This window comes from Triturus cristatus, chromosome 10, assembly GCF_964204655.1.
Source record: "Triturus cristatus chromosome 10, aTriCri1.1, whole genome shotgun sequence".
NCBI lineage: Eukaryota > Metazoa > Chordata > Amphibia > Caudata > Salamandridae > Triturus > Triturus cristatus.
Window position 1 is genome coordinate 41,240,364 of NC_140593.1, and position 24,803 is coordinate 41,265,166.

Consider the following 24,803-nt stretch of genomic DNA (forward strand, 5'->3'; position numbering starts at 1 on the left):
TATAGGTCAGTCTGTGAGCGCTCCATCAGATGACCTTGTGTACATCCATTGATCCTTTCATAAGGCAGGTTCCTTGGGGTGGCAGTGCTGTAGGTCAGTCTGTGAGCGCTCCATCAGAGGTGACCATGTCTACATACACTGACCTCTTCATTAGGGTGCGCTGTAGGTCAGTGTGAACGCTCCCATCAGAGGTGACCTTGTGTACATCCACTGATCCCTTAATAAGGCAGGTTCCTTGGGGGTGGCAGCACTGTAGGTCAGTGTGTGAAAGCTCCATCGGAGGTGACCTTGTGTATATCAGTTCTCCCCTTCAGGGCACAGGGTACTTACGGCTCCAGCGGTTATTCCCCCGAGTATATCAGCTGGTGCCTTCTCTGCCCGGCCGGAAAGGATGGCCGGTGCACGTCAGCCCTTACCTTTATTACACGGGGTCCCGGGGGCTGCGGACTATGAGTCAACCCCGGAGGGCCCCGTTACTGCGATGACTCGGGGGCCCGCGCTACGGCCACCGAGGGATGACCGCTGCGCTGCCGTGCCTCTATTGGGGGGGGTTCCATCAGTGGCCCCTTCCTTATCCGAGTCAAGGCGGCCGAGGAGCAGTGAGAGCCGACGCTCCAGTCCTGCCAGATGATCCTGTGGAAGTCACCTGCCCCCCTCCCCCGGGGTCAAACACGGGGGGCGGTCAATGAGATGACCTTGTGGAAGTCATGTGTCTCCTAGTGCCGAACTCCAGGTGGTCAGTCCCCGACCTAACCTGAGGGGGCGGGGGGGAAGAGGGTCGGGCACTGAGGTGAGCCGGGGGGAGGCAGCTGCCCCGGAGGGGGTCACATACACCGGGAGCCGAGGCCCTATCGTTGATCAGGGGACAGACAGCCAGAGGTGCGTGCACTTCGGGCTACCGCACTTCCCCGGGTGAGTGTACCCCGAGGGCAGCAGCTCCCTACATCCAGAGGCCTCAGGGAAGGACCTCCCTCCGCCGGGGCCCCGCGGAATCCTCCACGGTGCCCCGCGGAATCCTCCACGGGGCCCCGTCTCCCCCCGGGAGGATCAGCTGCAGGCCCCGGTGTCGCGCCAGTCCCCATGTCCTCCCCACCCCCGGCAGGGCTGGCCCCAGGCGGCGGTGCCCCATTGGAAGGCCCCGGATCCTACCTCACGGTCCGGCCGTCCGCTCACAACTGCTCTCTCGCTCTCAAGGACACGTTCTGCTCTTGCGCCGGCCGGCTCGCGCTCACGACACTTCCGCATCCGGTGACGTCTTACGCCTACTTCCGGTGACGCTGGGGACGTACTGCCGGTGACGCCTCCTGCTCTGACCTAAGATGGAGGCCTGAGAAGCAGAGTCAGGGTCACCCCCTCTGTCCTCCAAAGGGCTGGACCGGCACCGAGGCCAGGGTGAGAGAAAGAGGTGGGCTCTCAATCGGGTCACCCCCGCCTCTCCGTGGTCCCGTAGAGAGGCGCCTTACAATGCGTGACAATCCAACGTGACCCCAGCATAGCGCCCCCCGCTGTCAGCATAACAGGCTTAATTCACAATCGCCCCCTTTAAATGAAATCAGAGCACTTCAACAAGCCACCCTAACTATTTTGTACAAACTCCAGCGAGTAAGAAAACACAAGTTTTCAATTGATCTAGTAAAATCAACTATTTCTTTTATCCCAAAGACGGTTGCTCTTTCTTTGAAATAATTCACATGTATTTACTTTTGGTTTTAGTATACCACACAGACGGCCCTAGGGTTGCAGATCCTTACATGGGATGCTACAAGTTAATCAAAGCTAATGCAGAAATAACATGGTGCAATATAGAACTGCCTATCCAGTCTTTGGAGCCACTGTTTTTCTGTGAGGGTGACCTCCATACCTTGGAAAACAACTCTTCTCATAAGATTGCTGAAGACACGACTCTGCCTTCAAGCAGTTTTACAAATATCGTGCCCAAGCTCCGGCCAGGGAATAGTTTACACAGTTTATAACTGATAGTGAGGCACCTGGGTCGGAATACACGACAACGGAATGGATACTTTCACAGGTGACAAGTAGCGCTCTACAAATCTACTGATTCATTGAATCGGGAACCTACGGCGATAACTTGATGAGTTATGTTAATACTGTGGCAATCATCCCCAACACACACGAAAAATGCATCATATTTAAAGTAGTATCAATAGCTGCACTGGGACAGGAAATCTGTGTCTCCCCTCCCACTAAAAGCGTGACTAAGGATAAGTGGCTAGATACAGCAGGTCACTGCTGAGTGTTCAGGGAATCAGTAAAGCAAGGTACCTTGCGTTTGGTATCCTGGAGTGCTGGTTAACTTCACAGATACTTACCCCCGTTGGTCAAGATGTTCTATTATCGAGCGAATGGCTGGAAAGACTCTAAGAATTTAGAGATAATCGGTTTAATTTTAGTGGGGCACAATCGCTTTGAGCGCTATATTTCAAGAGCATAAGGATAGGGAGACTTGATATGGCTCAAATCAGGACTTAAAGGGTGAACTAACAGATGCCGCACCAAACGGGCTGGGAAAGAACTATGAGTTTCTCTTGTATCAGTCAGGTACTAGACTTCAAGTAAAGTATCATCATCGGGATTTTTCCTAAAGAAAAAATGTGCGTAATACCAGATACCACATGTCTGGCATGACCAGGTCTCATAAGTCTTTAAGCTTGATGCCAGGCAGTACAGTGTGCCACTGCATAATCAGAAGTAATCCTGTGATCTTGGATTTTTGATTTTCTTCACATCTTTGCCCTTGTTAACTTCTTGGCTTTTTCACTGACTGCAGTTGAGGCTGTTCCAAGGCGTAGTCTATGGGGCCTTAATTTACTCGGCTGTGACCTTTTTATGCACAGACAACACCTATGCTCTTGCCATGATCTCCTCGTGCAGCAGGGTACTGCAGGTTCAGACTTTCCACAGTAACATCAGGTGAGGTCCCTTTCTAAGGGAGAACAGTAACAGACTTTTGTTGATGGTAGACACCCTGTATCAGATTAACTATGAAGATTTATTCTTCCAAACTCCCAGAATGTTGATTCATATTCCTTGTAGTCATTGGATTTTCTTGACAAAGGTCTTTCTCTAATTAGGTGACATACTTCCTTGGAGTTGGAAGCCATCAGCCAACTAGAGGAAAGGGTGAAATGTGCATGTTTGTTCTCAGAATTTCCACTCAAGATAGAACTGGTCAGATTTGCCCAAGTGTGTATTTCATAACTCATTGCAATTAGTAAAGAACAAGGGGGTCTCACAGGGACGTGACCTGGGCAGCGACCTGATGAGGATCACTTCTCAGGGACCAATTCTGGAACGTAACCACCATTTTTTGCTCACAGTCATGTTCCACATGAACACACAGACACACACCACTTACTCCCGGGGAATGAAGGATCCTAATTATGACGGACTTCAAGGATTTCCCCAAGAGGGGCAGTACATTCTTTCCAAGGAGTGCAGGTAAAAACATCTGTACTCTAGAATATAATCTCTGCTGTCAATCACCAGTCTTCCCTTGCCTCATGAGGCGGCATACCTTCCTTGACTATGGGTTGTGGTAGACTTTGGACTGTCCCTTCGACTGGTAACAATTAGCAGACACTTAGTGACAATGATATAGAGCTGGTCTGCCACTGGAGAAAAACACGGAATGGCACAGAAATTAATAGAACGCCTGTTATTGCTGACTACAATTTTCAGAGACTTTCATCCCAATAGTTTTTACTAAAGGCAATAAATGTAAATCTTAGCTGAGTAGTTCTTACGATGACAAATGAGGTATTTTGCGTACAGTTTCTCCTTTGAGGTAAATAGTGTAGGCAATTTTAGGAGGGCTTCTAATCCTCAGTACTCCCTTAGAAGTACTGCGCCTTATTGCTGCATATACATTTTAATACAAACACGGTTCCTTTGAAGCACTTGAGTCATAAACTCTCAGTAAACATAGTTTTAGATATTCATCATGTTCCATACTCAGACTGCACTTCCTTCACAGTGGTTGACTTTGGCTGAATGGCACCGCCAACCTGCTCTTAATTTCGTTTCATTCCATGCTTTAACTAACCTCGCAGTGTCCTAAAAGTGAAGTTGATGGATCCCTCAGAAAATCAAATGTAGTGGCATCTTGGCAGAACTAGCTTAAGAAGCAAAGGCACTTTCAAACCTTGGAACAGTCGGCAAATAATAAAGGTGTGTCCACCTGTGAGAGGGATATAACAACATAAAATGGCTTCAAGAGGTGTTGCTAGATACAGCAAACAGGTCCGGGCGGCATGCCGGATGTAGAGGAGACGCGACGAGTATCCGGGTCATTACACAGCTCTTCTATGCGCACAACTCTCTCTGAATAGAGGGATAATAGAGGCGATTCTTTGTGGTGCACCTACCATCGCCTCCTGAGATAACCGTGCAAATCTGGAATATGTCCACTCAGCATTTTAGCCTAACACCGGGACAGTAGGTGTGGCTTTGCGAATTAAAAGGTTCTCTTATCTGTGACTGCATTACATAAAGAAAATAATAAGACTTCGGCGGTAAAACCATGAAGTCTCTCAGGGCCCTGATGAAGCCTTTTTGAAGGTGAGAAACGCGTTGGCTGCGCTTGCATGAACTGACATGAACTGACACAATAAATAAAGATTCGACTTTAACATTGAAGGTCCAAGAATCGTCTTTGTCTAAACTTTTTTTTAAAGATTGTTGCCTCTCTGTTTATGATTGTAAAATGGCTTCAGGAGGACCCTGCAAGAACCTGGAAGTTATCATAGAATTTATCGTCTTTAGCCTGATATTGCTTGATGGCTGTTCTTTGCGTGAATGCCATCAGATTGCCTAGCATGTCTTTGTATACTCAGTCAGTGCCAGATATTTATTTCCAACTTGGGCACAGGAGTTGCGTAATGTCATAGCGCTTCCATCTGTAAAGAGACCTAGAAGCATTTCGATAGGCGACTCTGAGTGCAATGACAGTAAGGGAACACAATGTGCGCAACTAACACATACAGTACCACCCAATTAAAAATTAGAAACCTATGTGATATCAAAAGCTGAATGGAATATTGTTGTCGGACATTTGTTATAATAGACTGTTTAGGAGCAGTCTTGGATCGTGTGGTGAGTGTTGGCTCCTTGTGATAATATGGTGCCAATACAAATTTGGAGGTCGTGAGTTCTAGACCGGCATAGTAATGATGGCGCTACTGGGCAGTCGATATATAACGCGAGATGCTAATAGTAATTATTTCCAGTGTGCTATTTCAGTTGTTATATATATTTTTTATAAAGTAATTAATGATAAAAATGTAGTTAAGATATGTGTTAGATCTCATTCATGAGAATTAGAAGCCTATTGGAATATTGTTGTCGGGCATTTGTTATATTAGATTGTTTAAGAGCAGGCTGAGATCGTGTGGTGCGGGTTAGCTCCTTGAGATAATATGGTGTCAATACAAATTTGGAGGTCGTGAGTTCTAGACTGGTAGAGTAATTAGGGCGCTACTGGACAGTGGATATATATATTTTAAATGATTGAGTACATAAGTTAAGTTTAGCTAATAGATTTAGCATGTTGTTGAGAATCAGATAAGTTGGACTAGTGGCACTAATGGTAGATGCGGAACACTTTGTTTTACACATTGTGAAAACTTGGAAATTCGTGAGTTCAAGACCGAGTTGGGGATAATTTCATCTTTGTGATTTTTGTTCAAGTAATGTAGATTTAACATTTTAGGTGTTTTTCAGTTTAAATCATCATATATTAAAGGTTTTTTAATATTGTAGATTGATATTAATGATGTAGTTTGCAAATGGCATCTATTAGGCTGGTTCACGATGGCGGACCAGAATGGAAGCAGTAGTATGGTAATTAGTGGGATAGTATTTTTAAAGTGTGATTGGCTCAAATTTCATTGCTTTAATGTGATTAGTCAGTAAACAGGTTCAAATAGGGAGTAGCATCCAGAGACGATTACCGCTTGGGATTTATCGGGCCCGCGGCAGGAGAGAGGATCGCTGTGAAATAAGATTGATAGGTGAGTAAGATTATGGGAAGGTCGACGGCTAGTAGTTTTTGTTAGGGGATATCTTGAACTCATAACAGTAAAATATAACATTATCTTTATTAAAAGTGGAGGGACTAATAGTATTTCTTTGGTAATTTGTGCCTTTTTTTGTTACAGAGTGTAAGATTTTTGAACTTAGTAAAAGGAGGAGGACGGAAGGATTTCAGAAAAATAATAATTGATTATTTTTAAGGTATGTTTCGAACTCTTAACTGTCAGTTAACAGATAAAATGTTGATAGGATATTTCAACCGTGAACTGACTAGTGGATAAGTCTGATTAGTGGCGTAATTGGTAGGTGTGGAAAAAAAATTTGTCTTACACCTTGTAAAAATTTGGAAGTTTGGGTGTTCGAGACCGAGTTGGGGATAATTCCATTTCAGAGAAATAATAATTGATTATTTTTAAGATATGTTTTGTAATCTCGAATGACAGTAGTTGAGGTAATGGATGACTTTAGCTAAAAACAGTCTAGTTGAATAATATTTTTGGGTGGCAGTATTGTGATTAATTGTTTGGTTCTTGGATTTTGATTTTTTACACAGTGATTATCTTTTGAACATAGTGAAAAGAGGAGTATTGAAGAAATTATGAGAAATAAGAATTGATGGAATTCAAGGTAGGTTTGAGCTTTCTAAGTGTTCACCTCCCGACTTTAGTAAATACTGCTAGGTACTAATTCAATGGGGACCTTTTGTTTTCTTATTATTTTTTAGAGACTTAATAAGGAATTAGGTGTGAGACGTTTCTATATTAAAGATCAATTTAGGTTAGTGCGACCTTTGTTAATATAAAAGTAAGGAGTTCTTGAGTTGCCTTAATTGGAAACTATCTATGATATTAATGTTTAAGATAGGTATTATTCCTCATCCATCACAGATATTTGGGGGCACGTTGTTAATTAGGGACTAGTAATATTTAATTTTCAGAACAAGAAGAGGGATCTTTATTATAAGAACATAATAATTATGTATGTATTTATGCAGAAATTAGTTAATATATCAGGTTACACTGTTCAATTAGTAATGTTAGGGAATGTGATTTTCTAATATGTAAGAAAGGGAGATGGATGAATTCTTTTAAACTAAATGGAGAAGAGAATTTTCAATACATGTTTCATTATTTCCTATTAACTACAGATATCTGGTTGTGCACCGCAAATTTATGACACAAAGTATTCGATGTTTAGAAAAAGAAGAGAATTCTTCTCTCTAAAAAACAAGGTGTGTGAAGTTTAACAATCATTACTATAGTTTATTGGAAACTGTTAATTTATTAAGTTTATAGAAGTCACTGTTGCCTTTTTCATTTGGTGAGGGGTGCTATATATCATTAGTATAGGAAGTGTCTGTATTAGAATCAGGTCATTTAAACTAAATGTTTGTTGTATCACATGGTTTTGGTATATTGTGAAAATCGGGTGTAAATTGTATGTTTATTTGTTTATTATTACAGCCCTGATGAAGTCCTAAGGGAAAGACGAAACGCGTTGGCAGAAAGGCTGTTGCTCTATAGAAAATGCAACTGTGATCTACAAATCGATTTTGTATTGCTGATTGAAGCAACTAGTTGAAGAATCAGCAAATTTGAAAAAAATTAAAAAATAAAAGGTTACTGAAACCTGAAGGAAAGATTTAATGGACTCTATTTTTTGATGTACCTTCCTAACTGTACGCCTTTCGATAGGCACCAGGTTCATTAAGGTAGCTTTAGCCCTGTGGGAAGAAAATAGTTGAGAAACATTCATGACCTGTGAACCCTCACCTGCTCACGAGCCCAAGTGTTCTGTTATAGTCCTAGTCACTGAAATTATGAGTTTCAAAATGTTCCTTCATTACACTGATCAGTACGGCATAAAGTGGGTTAATATGTTCCAATCTAGTTACTTCTACCAATAGTCACTACAGTAGTGTGAGCGGTAGTGTCTCCATTTTATCCCTGGTCATTGCTGCGGCATAGCGAAACAAAATGAGAGAGAGAAGCGTAGACCTGTTCGCCTTCCCAGCCATTCAATTTATTCAACAACAATAAAACAAGTCACCTACTTATTTTACCTATGTGTCTCGAAACACCACTTTTTATCTATCGTCCAAAGTGTCAGTGACTGGGAACCCACAGGGTGTTTTAAAAGAACCCTCACTCACCTACATGCTAGGTGGCATGCTTCATCATTGGGTTCCCACCCTGTTTGCTGAGTGTTTCCAGGGTGTGCTGTGATGCCGTATTCCAATGGAGCTCGTTTTTTTCTGGGGAAGTGATCTTGTGACTGTGTGTGTCAGAGTGAGGTGATGATTTTAAAATTGGCTTGAGATTCGCTCTCACTAGTCGTTATTTTATTTGTGAGATTCTCAGTGTTATAAACTGTCGGATTACTGTGGGATAGTAAATTGCTGCAACTTATCCTAGATATGGTCTACATGTTTCAGCCATCTTCTTGTGCCTCTCAGGGTCAGTGTGGCTTTCATCAGGATTAAATTCTGAAAACTAGCATGTGTACTAAGGCATGCTAGTGTGGGGTGTCTGCAGTAGTTACTTACAAACGCCCAAGTTTATGAAGACTACCTCTTGCATCTTGTCTTATTGTTAGTTGGCTTCTTGCTCCTTGGGATACTGTGTGGGGGTTGGCCCTGTAGTCACATTTTCATTAAGGTGCCTCACCCGCTGTTGAATCCTCCGCAGCCTCTACAGTCCCGTATATACTGCAGCATGCCACAAGCTCAGCTCAACATCAGGCTTCTGTCATTGAGCTTTTTCTAGATGCCTCAAGCCCTCATATGCCTCTCGGACTGCATAGATGGCCACTCACTAGAAATACCATTATTTTTTACCATTCATGTTTGCAGCATGGGGCTAACAAAATAATTCATGATGTTCACATTGCAGGCTCCTGGCTATGTCTCAGAAGGATCCCTGTCAGAAGCAAGCGTGTGACATACAGAAATGTTTACAAGGTATGTGTGTTATCAATTTATTCCCAATTCAACTGTTAATGAAATATGGACAGCATGCATGATAAAGAAATCTGAAGTTCATATGTCATTGTCCAGGGGAAGTACATGGTGTATGTTAGATATACAGGCACATATATGGGTCTGCATACCCACTTCTATCTAGGTAGCTTCTTTATTATGTTAATGTTTACACAGGGTTGATGGGATCCAAGTGGGGGCTGCAATTTTAATGGCAGTGGCACTTGAAACCATTGTCATATAAAAGGCTATTCAACCACTGCACGATACCGGTAGAGCCCATCCTAGGGTGGCATTTCTATCACAAAAACTATAGGATCGCAGATAGTGTCATGCTCATTGGAACAGTTAACAGCACCTACATAGGTGCAGCCTCACTACCTCCATCAAAACACAGATTCACAAGTGCTGTGTAAGCAACGAAGCCTATATGTATCGAGAAGGGCTGAGTAAAAATTAGGGAGTCACAACTTCATGATCAGCAGTATAATTGTTGTCCGCTCACAAGCGATTAAAGGAATTTTGAGATAAAGGGTGTCCCTTGATCCGCGAGGATCTCCTTGGGAAAGCCTACGCGGGAAAACACCATTATTATGGTTTTCACTATGTTTGAGGCGTCAGGGTGTCTTAGGGGTATCGTCTCAGGAAAACGGGTTGCGTAGTCCACTAGGACGAGGACATAGCGGCAGCCGCTTCTGGAGGGTAACAGGGGTCCTATTATGTCCATCCCTATTGTTTGTAAGAGTTCATCAATAACGGGAAGAGGTTGTAGGGGAACACGGGAGGGTTTATGTCTACTGTTCTTCTGACATATCGGACAACTCCGACAAAATGTACGGACTTGTTGATGGATGTCTGGTCAGTAAAAGTTCTCGAGAATAGCCTGTTCGGTTTTCTCATCGCTGAAATGTACCCCCAATAGATGACTGTGGGCAAGGTATAATACCTTCTCATGAAAAAGGCCGGGGATGAGGAGTTGTGCGGGGTGGGTAGGACTACCTTTTCTATACAACAGTCCGTTCTTTTTTTAAAAATAGGGACCTATTTGAAGGGGGTCCTCGTTCTCTAGGGCTTTGTTCCAGGCTTCCTGTAGGACGGGGTCCTCTCTCTATGTAGCATGGAAATCCCTATCGGTCTCCCAGGGGTGCTCCTCTACCCGGACAGGGTATACCGCATGGCTTTTCCCCTTTTCTTTTTGTCTCTGTTTACGACTCTTCCTTATTTTAGACGGGCGCCATTCAGGGTCCTCTTCTTGGGAAAAAGGGGCTTACCTCCACCAGTCTTTTGATTCCGGAGCGGTCCCTTTTATCAGATCGGTCAGCTGTGAATAATCGTTCCCAAGGATGATTTGTTCAGGAAATCGAGGAATGGTACCAATTTTCAGGGAGAAACCCGGGTCGATTGGGTATTGTATACGAACATGCGTTATGGGGTATTGTTTCGTATCACCATGAACACCCTGTATAGCCACGGTCCCATCAACCATTCCTGGTACTTGGTCGAGGTCTTGGGGTCTTAAAACGCTTTGGAGACACCCCGTGTCTGCTAGGGCGGTTATGGGTTGTCCATTCACCAGCACCTTACACCGATAAGGAGGCAATGTTCTCCCATGTTGGGAACGTTAATAATTGCGGGCTATTCCGACCTCCATGGGTTCCTCCTTTTGAGGACAAAACCGTGCTATATGTCCTAGACCCCCCACAGTTGTAACATTGCGGTCCGGGTGGTGGTGCTCTAAAGAGGGGTGTTCCGGGCACTATGGTAATAGGATCAGGCTTCTTAGGTACCGGGGTTCGGGGTGGGCGGTGTGATCCGCTGGTTCCGCCTCTCCAGGGAGTCTCTTCACGTCCCTTCTGGATCTCATGTGCACGACTGAAAGCACTGGCGATTTCAACCGCGGTTTCCAGAGTAAGATGGGTGTGTTGACGTACCCATCTCTGAATGGGCGGGTGTAGCAAGGACAGATATTGTTCCAGGTAGACTTTGGACATGATTTCTTCTCTAGTTGACGTGGAGGGCTTTAACCATCGGTCGGCTAAGTCTTTCACGCGGAAATATAGCGCTCTTAGCGTCTCCTGAGGTCCCTCTTTTAACTGACGCAGCCGTATGCGATAGGTTTCATCGTCTACCCCTAGTCGTTCAAGGATACACTGTTTTATGTCCGCATAAGGGGTGAGGCCTTGTAGGTTGGCTGCTTGGTATGCGCCTTGAAGGTCGCCTGAGAGTAAGGGTCCTAGGTACTGTCCCCATTTCTCAGCAGGCCACACAGCTGCCAGGGCCATCCTTTCAAAATTACTGAAGAAGTAATCCGGATCTTCTCCACTCACGTATTTCTGCAATACAAGGGACGGTAGGGTGGTGGTCCCTCTCTGTTGGCTGAGTGCCTCGGTGAGTTTTCCTAGGGCCGCTTCCTGGGTTTGACTCTGTCCAGTAAGTGTTTGTTGCAATTTGTCACGATCTTCTTCCACGACCGTAAGGAATCTTTCCATGGCCTTTCCTAGGCTCTCTGCCATCTTTTTAATCGCAGCCTCCATGTCTCCGGCTAATCCCACTTCTGACACCAACTGTGAGCGTGTGGGGAGTGCGGGCTGGATACACAGACGCGGAGGCTGGATATAGTGTGCAATTTTTAGTGGATTTATTGATAGCAACAGACAGTCTTGGAGATTTATACGAAAAGCAAGGTCTTCTTTCTCCTTTTGATGTTCCCTCTCCATCTTGTGGGCCTCCTATTGTCGTCTCGGTCATTCGTCTTCTCCCGGGGTGAGTCTTGACAAGGCGTTGGGCTTGCGGAGGCTCATACAAGGGAGAAGAAACAAGAACGAGCCGTCAGCTGGTGTCCTATAGAATTAAGTACTAACCGTCACCACACCCGGTCGGTAATACAAGATTGAACACAATGGACAAGGGAAGGAGGTGCAATAAGTGAAAGGGGAGAGGAGGTGTGATAGGGAAATATACGGTATCCTAGAGGCAGAGTTTGAGGAATATAAGGTGGGTTGGTCTCGGTTGCTTGGAATGGGATGTGCAGGTTTTTTTAAGGCAATTCAGTGCTCGGGTCTTTAGTGCTTTACACCCCGACGCTTCCTAACCCACCCCTGGTAAGCATTCCCCTCCCGCCTCCCCTGTTTTCACTACCCCGTTCTCTTCTACTTGAGGACTCACCAGCTCCGCCGCAACTCTCCAGATTTGTGGCCGCTCTCCAGCGTCCTCCTGTGGGCTTCACCAGTCTTCGCTCCACTCTTCTTCTCCTTCTGGGCCGTCAGCTTCCTCCGCTCGACTTGTGCTCTTCTCGGGATTCCCTCCGCTCTGGCTCTCCTGCTCGTCCTCCTCGATCTCTTCCGTCCGCCTTCGGGTTCTGTTTACCGGCCACGGGTTTCCAGTTCCGCCGCTTCCCACCTTGATACTGGCTCCTGTAAGGGCACGTGACAAGGGGGCATGGTTATTCTCGACCGTGTCAGACGGTAGTCCTCAAGGCTTTGTGGGGATTTCGGACTATTGTGATCGGAGTGTTTGTGATGAAGAGGTAACGTGCTGTCATTGTTGGGAACCGCCTCGCACCAAGACTGCTCTGTTTTTGTCCCCTGACAACAAAGAGGGCCAAGGGGAGAAGCATATCCCAGTCCCTACCCTCTACCGTCATCATCTTTTTCAAAGTTAACTTGAGTGTGGCATTGTACCTCTCACACAAGTCGTCCGTCTCGTGATGATACACCGAGGTCTTAATGTGCTAGATATTCAGGGGCTTACAGACCTGTGGCATCGGACGAGAGACAAACAGGGTGCCTTGATCCGTCAAGATCTCCTGTGGGATCCCTACATGCGAGAACAGTTCTACCAACTTGTCACTGATGTTTGTGGAGGTAGGGGCCCTTAGGGGAAAGGCTTCTGGGTACTGAGTGGCATAATCTATTATGACTAAGGCATACTGGTTTCCTCTTTTGGACTTCGGGAGTGGTCCAATAAGGTCCATCCCTACCCTTTCAAAGGGTTTCCCAACTATTGGAAGGGGTTGTAGTGGAACTACTGGGGGTCTGTAAGGGTTCTTTGTCTGGCATATCTCACACTCCTGGCAATATTTAGTTATGTAAGCAAATATACTGGGCCAATAAAAGTGTTCTAGAATGGTTTGGCTAGTCTTCTGGGCCCGCTGTGTCCTGCGAGTAAATGGGAGTGTGCAAAGAACAACACCTGATCCCTGAAACTCTCTGGTACCAGTAACTGAGGTGGGCTAGAGGGTTTCCCCATTCTATACAAGAGGCCATTCTTCACGATAAAGGAAGGGTAAGAGCTGCTGGGAGAATCAGGATCGCTATTTGCTGCAAAGCCCCTTGAAGAGTGGGATCGTGGGCCTGAGCATTTGTAAAATTTTGTCACTAAGTCGAAGAGCCTGCGTAAGGAGGATGGAAGATTCAGGAGGTTGTCCTTGTGGTACAGCTATTCTCCTAAGAACTCTGGGTTGTCTAGCCCCAGTATCAATTTCTCAGGTAGGGCAGGCAACACTCCTACTCTAACTCGTATGTTCTTCCCATCAAGTAAATGCACGGGTATTAAGGCTACAGGTAGGTCTTGACGTCACCATGTACACACCAAATAAGTACCTGTTTGTTTTCTAGGACATGTCCTTGTTTCACTAGGGCCCTCTGCATAACCGACTTCGGGCAGCCTGAGTCTAATAGTGTTTTTACCTGATCCCATTTACCACTAGACTTGCGTAAAAACAGGATCCTCGTTCTTCTGTGTAGAGGGTGGCTTTAGGGTCATAGCTGATGTCAATTGGTTGTTCACTGGTTTTCCTATTAGGGAAGTACCGAGCAATGTGTCCCCAATCTCTGTAGTCGAAACACTGGGGTCCTCATGTTGGGACGGGGTCCGGTCTAGGTACACAGGATTTTGCCGGGTCGGGTGTGGATTGGACAATCTTTTTCTCTGGTTTTGTTACCCCTGCGGCGGATCGAGAAGGTCTGTCGTTCTCCCAGGGAAGGGATCTGGGTTGTGCCGTCGAGTATGTGTTGGCCTTTACTATGGCCTGCTCCACTGTGAGCCGAGTATGCTGTCTTAGCCAGTGTTGGGTTCAGATGGGTAGAGCTTCCATGTATTGTTCTAGATAAATTAGGGACATGATTTCCTCTTTGGCATTCTCCTGTGGTTTTAGCTATTTATCAGCAGCTGTCTTCAACTTAAAAAACAAGGTTTTCGGGTTGTCCCCGGTGATCCCCCTTGCCTTCCTAAATCTTACTCAATAGGCTTCGGGATCCATACCCAAATGGTCCAGTATTATGTCCTTGATTGCTTTGTAAGGGGTATTTCCTGAAGGGATGGCAAATTGATAGGCAGCTTGGGCTTCCCCGGTTAACAGGGAAGCCAAAAAGAATGGCCTTTTCTGCTCTGCCGCCCGAGGCCTTTGCTGCCCTCTCAAAGTTAAATAGGAAGGTGTCTGGGTCGTCTCCTGGAGCATACCTCTGTATTACTATATTGGGGTAACTTGTCTGGTTTCCTTGTCATGTTGATGTACGTGAAGCCACCCGGAGCTGGTCTTCAGCAACTTTGTGGAGACACTCTACTTGCTGGGGTATAGTGTCTCTAAACAGGTCCCGGTCCTCTTGGCCGGATGTCATATGCCTTTCTAGCGCCCATTCTAATTTCTCCTGTCCTCTGATCAACTGCTGGATTAAGGTCTCCATAATGTTTCCCTATAGAGCAGTTGCCCGCATTCTCCACCACGTGTGGCACTAGAAGGACAACAAGGATGAAAAGGAGAGGTATAAAGCCAAAACAGAAATCGTTATTGTTCCTTTATCCACCGCAAACTGTCTCTATTTCTGGGTCTTGGGTCCTCTGAGGTTGGTACTTGGGTACTTTCGGTCCACGTCAAGGTGGATAGGTCCTCGGGGGGAAAGAAAGAGAAAGCCTTTTAGGACAGCCACCCACCTGTATGAGCTTTGAAGGGTCTAGGGAGTGAGAGGGTTGCCACCAGTGTCGCTTGCTTGCAGGCTACTGCGGTTTAGGAAAAACCTCGTTAACCTCCTCCCCTCTCTACTTCAGACGTCCTAGTGTTTTTGCGACTCTTTAATAAACAGCCCGCTGAAGTGGTCACGTACCTTCAGAAGCCACGCTCCTCCGGGAACTCGGCTGGATTTCTCGTGTTGCTGGAACGGGTCTTGCTCCCTTCTTGGTGTTTCAGGATGACCCCGCAGTTGGACATCCCTCTCTGGGATCTTCCTTGCCGGGTCCGCGTTTCTTGGTATCCTCCTGTTACCGATCTCAGGCTATGTCACGTCCTGGAGCTCCACACTCTTCCTGTCTTGCGTCCTGGAGTGCTCCTCCGTACCGGAGATGACGTATTCTACTGGAGACGATTTTTGGGCCAAACTTCACCACGATACTAAAGGAAACAACAGTGCCCGATTCTGGTCCACTCTGAATAAATTTCTAAATCCTAAACATGGAGGTCTAATATCACACGTAACAGACAACTCCTGGGAATTCTTTCTAGATACTCACTTCAACCAGCGGGTTGTGGGAACGGACAGGCTTCAGGATGTCCAGGCGGCCAATTCGTTGCAAACAACAACACCATATGAAGACGCGGTAATAGAAATCAGCGCTGCAACGATCAGGGAACTCATTTCTAAAGGGAGGAAAGATGGAGCGCCAGGGCCAAACGGAATTCCACCAGCTCTTTTTAAAAACGACCCGGAATACTGGTCAGAATCCCTGACCCCCCTTTTTACCTCGGCCAGTCTGTCTGGGTGCCTTCCAGCTTCATGGAAGGGTTCTATCATTTCACCAATATACAAAGCAGGGGATGGAACCCTACCGAAAAATTACCGCCTGATTGCCGTACTGGATATCGAGGCGAAATACTTTGCAGGGCTTCTATTGATACAGCTATGCGAATGGGCTACCAAGAACAATATAATTCCGCCAAGCCAAACAGGATTTTGCAGAGACGCCAGAACCACAACAAACCTCTTAGCAATATCACTACTTATTGATAAAGCAAAACAGACTAAACAAACTCTTCACCTTTGCTTTGTGGACTTCAAAGCGGCTTTTGATAATGTCAATCGAGCAAATCTTTGGAGGAAACTAGCTCTTTGGGGGATCCCTGCACCTCTTCTAAACCTCCTGATTGAACTGCACTCCAACACGTGGGTCCAAGTGAAGCTCGGGAATGGCACCCACCTCTCGAGGTGTATATCAACAACAAAAGGCCTCAAGCAGGGTTGTGTTTTAGCACCGACCCTTTTCAACTTATACACAGCTGACTTGCCACCAGCTCTAGAAGCCTGTAATGCACACGCCCCTCGCCTGGGGGGTCGAACCCTGTCCAGCATATCCTATGCAGATGACGTGGTCCTGATCAGTCACACCAAAGTAAGACTACAACATCTCATCAAGACACTGCATGGATATGCTGAGGATAACCTGCTCGAAGTCAACATTGATAAAACCAAAATACTGACAATAATCGGGAAAAAAAAGTCCCACTCTTGGTTCCTTGGAACAAGGGCAATCGCGAACTGCTCTGAATATAAATATCTTGGCGTCATAGTTGACAGGGGAGGCCATTTTTCATACCACCTTGAGGCCACCCAGAGGAAAGGTATGCTGATTGCAACAACACTTAGACAACTTAAAACTAAACTGACCGAGCCTACCCTTCTGCCATTGCTGCGTGTTGCTCAAGTTAAAATTCAGTCATCAATTACTTATGGCAGTGAAGCTTTAAGAGGCACAGACGCAAAATTGCTGGGCATTACTATTTCAAAAGCGTATAGAGTCCTTTTAAACTTACCATCATATACCTCACAGGCTCAGATCCGGTTAGAACTTGGACTAAAAAAACAACTGCTCGCAAGGCGAGGATCATATATCAAGTGCTGGTACAAAATAAAGTATTCACCTGAAAACACACTGAACCACCAGCTTTGGAATGATCTGCGTAGCAGCTTCACCGCACCTGCAAAAAAATATTTAGAGGAGTCACTAGCTATCACAGGTTTAAAAGAACTATGGGAAATCTCTCTACCGCATGCACAATTCAAGCGAGTAGTCAACAAGAGCATAAAGAGACTTTCCTTTATAGAGGACAAAGCTACCTTTGCCCATAGGCGCCACGCATGGATGATTTTGAGCACCTACAAATCACCTGGGTTACAGGCTTACTTCGGACTGGGGTATTGCAGGAAATCAAAATAAGTCATTTTAAAACACAGGCTAGGGATTTTACCAGCCATACCCCACATACAACCATGGCTGAGAAGGAACTGCGGGACTATATGTAGGCTGTGAGGCGCAGGGAAAGAAGACATTGAACATTTGCTATGCTCCTGCAAGAAGCTAAAAGAGGAAAGAGTAGCTCTCCCGAAAACCACCTTTAACGAACATAGTATACGTACACGGAGACAAGCAGTCATCGCAAGCTTTGACCCAAGACTCCCGCAACTGAATGGATTGTTGGTAAAATTTATGAAACTCAACAATCCAAATCCAGACGATGGTGGCTCAGAAAAATAAGGAATTATGGACTTTTCTTAAACTCTTATTTGATAATTATTGCATTTTCTTAACTTTTTTAATTGATGAAATGTGTATTTAATATGAACTATTGTAATGGTTTTAATTAATCAGAAACAATAAACTTTTACTTACTTACTTACTTACTTACTGGAGGCCAGATATGAAGTCTCTCGCTGGGTCGTCAGAGCTTCTGATAGGTCCATGTGACCCTGTCACGTGGGACGGCCCGGATTCCAGGAAGGCGAGTTGAGGAAAGACATTGTCTATTTCATCCACGGTCGAGTCTATGGGAGGCTGGAAACAGAGTAAAGGAGAGACTAAGGGGGAAAGGTATCCTCGCTCTCCTCCTCCCCCTCGACCCGAAAAGGTACGTTGTGACACTATCATGCATCCATCATAGCATGGATATTCAGATATTTGGCTATTGTAGTGCTCCTAACATTTGCCGTCAGCATAGACCACATACAAATATCAACAAGAATTGGCAGAGACAATAGGTCTGACTTTAATGTGTTGGTGTATGCACATTAAAGCCAGATCCATATGATTTACTAACACATGTTCTATATCTCACATGTACGTATGGTTTACTGTATACATGTAACACAGGAAAGATAAGGCAGCTTCGTAGCTGCTGTTCGGGAGGGTGCTATCTGTTTTTCCCCCCAGAGTTTTATGTAGAGCGAATTTGACCCAAAGGTAACAGGTATCAGAGCGCGTTACATGAGAACCAGTGACGTTATACAAGGAAACTTCAATTTTTGTGATTTGCCCAGAATCACAGGATGTTTGGCGTCATTGCAGAGACTCGAACCCTGTTCTCCAGATTTGAGATCGACCGTACTAGCCCGTTAGGCCACATCCTTTCCCCAAGAGATTTGAATCTGTCGCTACCTATTTACTGAGTCTAGTGGTTTTCTGTCAACAATTTTAAGTGAAAATTACTGCGTCATTTCTTGGCATATATGTAAAAATGTCCTCGTTGGGTTTGCTTACATTAGGTATACTAGGTTAAGATAAAAATAAAAGTTAGTCAGATTCACCTAGTAATCTCTTGCTCTGCATGTTTAGATGTGTTAGGTTGTCATTGCACTAAAAATCACAGAGGGCAGTATTTTGATAGCATATTTCATTCAACTTTCAGCAGCCTTTTACCCTTCTGTATTTGTTACTGCAGGTTAACTTGCTACTCACTTTTTATGCCATTACATTTTTTCATTCTTGTACTTTCAGTAGATCAGAACTATGTACTCAGGCGGTCACTCTGCGCTAATGTTTGCATTGTAGCACTGTGTGGAAGAGCGACGAGGCCTCGTTTCTGGTGGGTTTTCTCTGTGACTCTGGTATAGCCTGAGTCCAAGGTGGTCGCCTGAAACCTTGCAATGTTGGGCCATGTTTTGTTTATTTTGCAAGATGTCTGAGCTGGCAAGTGGGGTTAACATGTCTGGTCTACAAAAATAGAAAAGCCAATAAACTTGCCATGTTAAGGTCAAGTTTGCACCTAAGTACTGACATCCATATACATCCTTCATTTCATGTGCTCCAATGTAAAAATAAGCCAATAGATTTCACCATTCAAAAGTGTTAGCTGACCTCTTGGCTATGCTGAGGCTGACTAGCATTGCCAAAAAGTGGCAAAATGTTGCTGTAGTAGGTATGCACAGACATATGTCAAGATGATACAGTGGCCATTTTGCCTTTTTAATTGATTATTCAAAGTGTGTTGATGGCCACACTGTCTAGTTAGTTTTAAACCACAAATGATGCACGAAAGCATCAGTAAAAAAAATGAGTGACTAGGTAGCAAATTGCAATTTCTGTGCCCTCCAAACAAGTGGGGGGAAAAAAAAGAAAACTAGCTGTCTGAACTACTTAGGTAACTGTATCACAAGCACAAAGAACACATTAGACTGACCACAACACACATGTACCATAGCAGAAATAGGCCACAGCTACAGCTCATTCAACATGACTCTGCCCACTGGAGATGGCTAATTGTTTAGTACAGTCCTATGGCCATGCCTCTCTGAGCCCAAAATCAAGGCAAAATGCAACACCCAATACATATAATGTAAGGACGGCTCGGACCCTAGTTTGCAATGGAAGCCTCAGAATGCATGGAAGATTTCCGCAAACAGCGCTACAAGGCTCCACTAGCGGCACACCGTGTGCTATGCAAGTAGCAGTAATATAACGATCTGCCAGCTGTGTGTGTGGTTCTTCTACAGCTGCAGATTGTACCACATGCCTCAGAAAGTGGTTATAGTATGTTGAGAACTGCTATGTGTGTGCTCTGTGACTGATGGGTAAGCTGGTAACTTCTGTCAGTGCCTAGTAATTGGTTCATTACTTGTTACATCATATGTCTGGTCAGAGTGGTGGAACTGTATTTTACTGAAGGAATGCAGTAGCTTTCTCCTTTTATCAAGTTTTATTTATTTTTGCTTTTCTCCAAACTTTAGCCAACAAGTATGTAGAGAGCAAGTGTGAAGCAGTTATCCAGGAGATGCTGCGGTGTTGTGCTCTCTACCCACCCGGGCGGTCCATCTGCTGCTCTGGATTTCAAAAAGAGGCGGAAGCAAAAAGAGCAGCCAGGAAGCCTGTGCCAGACGTCACTTCTCCTGGGAGGTGCTAAGAAGCCAACTGTATGTGTGCACCAGAGATCGCCTATCAAAGAAGAGGCAAATAACTGAACAAGCATTGCTTGTCATGGGTGATTCTAAGAACCAAACGGTAAACCTGGACAATGTTTACTCCTTAGAAGTAACCAACAATGCTGGACTAGATGTCACCCGTCCAGGGAGGTGTCAACACCTAAACATTGGTTGTGGAACGAGGGGACTTCTGCAGGAACCACCAGAGACCCCCTTCCCACACTTGTGTCTAGTAGGGCCAAGGACTGATTGCTGTGCCTCTCCTGCAGATGGGCTGTGCACTGAGCCTATGAAACAGCATGGGGGATTATAACACAAGCATCTCTGATGCACTGTGTAAAATTAAACATTGTGTTTCTGTTTTGCTTTCTCAGGTCTTTTATGGAGTTATGCATCTTGTTCTCTATCTACTGCAATGCAGTGTACTCTAGCCCAGTCAGCTGCAGGTCATAAGGAAAGACAAACACAGCTTCTTGAAACAAGCACTTCCATTCCTACCAAAGGTTATTTGCATTAATTAGGTTTGAATTAATGCAAATATAATGGTAGCTACGGGGCCCGTTTATCTCACAAGCCAAGTGTGTTAACTTGGTCTACAATGCACTGATCAGGTGTTGCCCACGTCAAAAATGGTTCCCCACCAATTTGAACCATAAATTATATAAAGTTTTTAAAACGCACAATTGAGAGGCAACCCTAAGACAAAACAATATTTACCAAATGCTACATGTTAGAAATTGGATCTCTGGTTGGCTAAGGCTTGAGCCAAAGCCAGGCAGAGACCACCACTCTAAGTCAGGGCTGGGGAGTTACACGCCAAAGATAACCCATGCTCACCCCCTTGGTAGCTTGGCTCGAGCAGTCAGGCTTATCCCGGAGGCAATGTCTCAAGCGTTTGCGTGCGTACACAGCAACAACACCCTAGGCCCACCACAAAGGAAACTCCACACAAGGTTATATATAAAAAATAGCCTTTGTATTACAATAAACACATTAGATGATAATCACATAATTTACACTGTGCCAACTGGCACTGGGCAGAATTTTACAGGGGACTATTTACACAAGACAGGGCCACATGGACCACTGTCAGAATTAGCACAAATCACCAATTGTAAATGTAGAACATATACCAACTGTAACACAAATTATAACTGTAAAGCACAACCAGTAACTACTGGCGCAATAATGACCTCAGCATTATCACAATAGAATCAGGTATAAAACCTATCCTGTATACATCACAGGGGCATAAACACATTATGCAATTTCTCACAAGTCTAGCGCATTAGACCCTACCTCCTAAGTATAATTACACTAGGGGCGGACATCACACAGGGAAGTATAATCTCCCTAACATAAACCTAAACAGGTAAAACAACCTCCTATGCAGAAATCATATCTAGAGGTATAAAACGCAGGGTGCGCAAAACATACTACACACGGTACATTTCCTAACACCATAAGCATTAACACAGGGTGCGCAAAACATACTACACACGGTACATTTCCTAACACCCAAAGCATTAAACCACAATAGTACTTCAATCACATTAGGGTCCGATTGCACCAGAACCTAAACGTAGCAGCTGCCCACTACTTGCTGGGCAGCTGGGGACAAGAACAGGGCCTAAACGCTGCAGCTGGCACTAAGTGCTGCGCAGCTGTGGAAGTCAAATATGAGGAAACCAATGTGCCCCACGTTGGAGCCATTTGGCTCAGAAAACAAACATGTCCCCCTGGAGCGCACGGGCTCTGGAAATCAATATGCGCCCATACAGAAAAAGAAGGACTGGCCCTGAGCACTGGGGCGCGCACTGACGTTTTAAATAAATGAAATGTGCATTTGTGCGAGCCATGCCGGCTCTAAAGATAACATTCCCCCAAACGTTGGAGCCATCTGGGGCTCTAGAAACAATTATGCCCATCGTTGGAGCCATCTCGGGCTCTAGAAACAATTATGCCGGTCGTTGGAGCCATCTGGGGCTCTAGAAACAATTATGCCCGTCATTGGAGCTGACCCCTGCAAAGTGGGGCAGCTGGAGAGGAATGCCCAACAGGGGCGGCGCGGGACCTCGGGACCTTTAAAACAAGTATTGCCATGTTGGAGCGGCCTGCTGCACAACCGGGGCCGCTCTGACCGGGTGCCTCTGCCAGGCACCATCCACTGCGAGCCCCACTCACCTGGGTTCTTCGTTGGTGCCGGCAGCAGTCCTCTCTCGGCGGTGGCAGCGGGCGGGGCTCTCTTGCTCCTGAGAGCCCCGCTGGTGATCCGCTGCACCGCTCCTTACCCGGGCCATGCTTCACCCGGTCCCCCGTCTCGGGACCGGGACTTTGGATGTGGAGCCCTCGAGGCTCCGGGCTGATTCCTCTTCCGGGGATCCCCCTAGCTCATGGGAGCCCGGCAACTCTCACGCCGCTTCCGTCCCAGCCGCAGGCCCCGCCCACGTCACAGGCGGACTTGCCTGACTTCCGGGCGGCCGCGGCTGGGCAGTGGCGGCAATTTTGACTGGCAAAGATGAGGGGTAGGCTCCCTCCGGTGAAAACGATATAAAGCGGGGTGGGCACCCGCTAGAGCGGACAACGCGGGGTGGGCACCCGCATCCAACCAGTAAAACGAAGATGCAGGGTGGGCACCTGCACACCAAAAGCTAAAAATAAGCGGGGTGGGCTCTCGCGATTAAAATACAACAATAGGCGGCCATGCAGGGTGGGCACCCGCAAAAGGACACGATGCAGGGGAATCCCTATGCTGGGGATTCCCTCCAAGGAGATCGCAGCCCAGCGCTGCCAGGAGGAAACACAGCGCCCAGCAGAGAGTGAAACAAAGCGCTCACCAGGCGCTAGGAGAATGCAAAAGTCCAGGAGTAAACAGAACAAGTCCTTTAGGAAGTAAGGGGCAATGACAGTCTCCCAACCATCCTCAGGCCAGGCAGGAGGGTCCAAAAGAAGTCCTCCAGCATCCAGGGCATCCAGGGGCTGGGCAGGGCCCAGGGAGGCAAGCCTTCCACTGGGCCCCAGCAGCAGCACGCCCCTGGTAGATTCAAGTCAGAACACAAGAACAAGAACATTTTCATGGGGTCACAGCCCCTCTTTTATACACAGACTCCTTTGTCTCCAAAGGTGCAGGGAAGGGGCGAACCAGATGCAACTGGTTCCTGAGCACTTTGTTTTGCTCAGCCCCTCTCCCTATTCACAGAACAGGCCAGGGACATCAGACGCACCCCAGGGGGTGGAGCCAGCATTGTGGCGGGAAAGCCCAGCCCTATTCAGGTCCCAGGTGTACTCCTCCCTGCCATCAACATGCAGATCTTTCCATTCACCACCGGGGCAGACCCATCCTGACTCCTGGAGCCAGGCACACCAGCCAATCACAAGCCAGACAGTCCCTTCACATTTATTACACAGACATGCCAGCTTCTAGAAGTGGCACTTCTACACTAGACACAGTAACGCCGCACACATCATCGCGCAGCATTCAATCTCACGAGTTCGCACATACCAAACTCGACCCTGCACTCCTCTCACATCAGGACTTAACACGGTCACTCAGATCCCCCATGCATTCCTATGGGAGGGCAGGTCAGTCTCACTAAAACATACACAGAGCACACGCACTTCCCACTGGGACACAGTGTAAAAGCGCCTAGAGGCCTAAAACAACTAATACAACTTAGGAAAAGGCTAGGATAAATGCAAAAAGTTTTAGGGGTGAACTTGCCAGAAGAGCCAAGTCCAACACTAATTGTATTTGTAAAGAGATGAGTCGAGAGGTGTTGTCCTTGAATAGTACTATTCTTTATTTGAGTTTCATTATGTAGACAAGGGAAAAAGACTGCTTAGCCAACACGTTTCGCCCAGTTACAAGCTTCTTCAGGGCATCTAAACAGAGTATGATTAGCGTCTATCTTTGACATAACTACTCCCAAAAGGAATTATCCGTTGTATGGGCATAGTCCTCATTTATCGATTCTTTGTGGTATGTTATCACGTAACACGATTTTTGTTTTGCTATGGTATTTTCCAGTTTCTTACTGTTTTTAGAATGCTATGTAATCTTTCACCGTGTTCGGTACAAGGAAATCGAAGCGTGCAGTTTGGCGTCCCACGTGTATAGTAATATTTTCCCTTGTCTACATAATGAAATTCAAATAAAGAACAGTACTAATCAAGGACAACACCTCTCGACTCATCTCTTTACAAATAAAAATAGGTTTGAATGTATGTCTATGGTGGTAATTTCTTGCGTGCACACAAGTATGCCTGTGTTTTGCTTTGGTGAACAAGGCAGAGCATGTCTTCTTCTCAGAACATAATACTTGGGGTTCCTGCCTCCTATGTCTGGGAGGCTTTCCAAAGAGACCATCCCGTCCCTTTGAAAATGATGCAGAGTTCTGTGAAGGCATATTTTGCAACAGGAGCTGATATGTGGAGTCCTTTTCAGGGCTTTGAGAAGACCAGAAGAATTACATCATTGAGATCCTGCCAAGGCACTAGCAGGTTTAGGCAGGTTTGTCTACACTGACCTTCCTGGGACACCGACTACAAATACAGCATCTCACACTAATAACTGTCCAAAAATCCTCAATCAAAAA

The 24,803-nt window shown here is 45.8% G+C and overlaps 2 protein-coding genes across 18 annotated transcripts in view; one reads left to right on the forward strand and one right to left on the reverse strand.

Moving 5' to 3' along the window:
• The window catches only part of LOC146788784 (cytochrome c, somatic), a 17,431-nt gene extending 16,127 nt beyond the window's left edge, over nt 1-1,304 (reverse strand). The window contains exon 1 of the mRNA XM_085630343.1: nt 1,150-1,304. The gene's annotated coding sequence lies outside the window, so the exon portion shown is untranslated. The remainder of the gene's footprint in view (nt 1-1,149) is intronic.
• The window catches only part of CMC4 (C-X9-C motif containing 4), a 22,422-nt gene extending 1,849 nt beyond the window's left edge, over nt 1-20,573 (forward strand). The window contains exons 1-7 of one of the 17 annotated variants that reach the window (XM_085630344.1): nt 1,277-1,405; nt 6,177-6,252; nt 6,605-6,678; nt 7,199-7,282; nt 7,515-7,669; nt 8,943-9,010; nt 20,017-20,573. In XM_085630344.1, the coding sequence (XP_085486470.1) occupies nt 8,953-9,010; nt 20,017-20,189 (231 nt within the window). In that variant the 5' untranslated portion in view covers nt 1,277-1,405; nt 6,177-6,252; nt 6,605-6,678; ... (1 more) ...; nt 7,515-7,669; nt 8,943-8,952 and the 3' untranslated portion in view covers nt 20,190-20,573. Of the gene's footprint in view, nt 1-1,276; nt 4,579-5,320; nt 6,030-6,176; nt 6,253-6,604; nt 6,679-6,780; nt 6,829-7,198; nt 7,283-7,514; nt 7,670-8,942; nt 9,011-20,016 lie in introns of those variants that run through there. The other 16 variants (XM_085630346.1, XM_085630345.1, XM_085630350.1 and 13 more) reach the window with 16 other exon arrangements.
• The last annotated feature ends 4,230 nt before the right edge of the window (nt 20,574-24,803 follow it).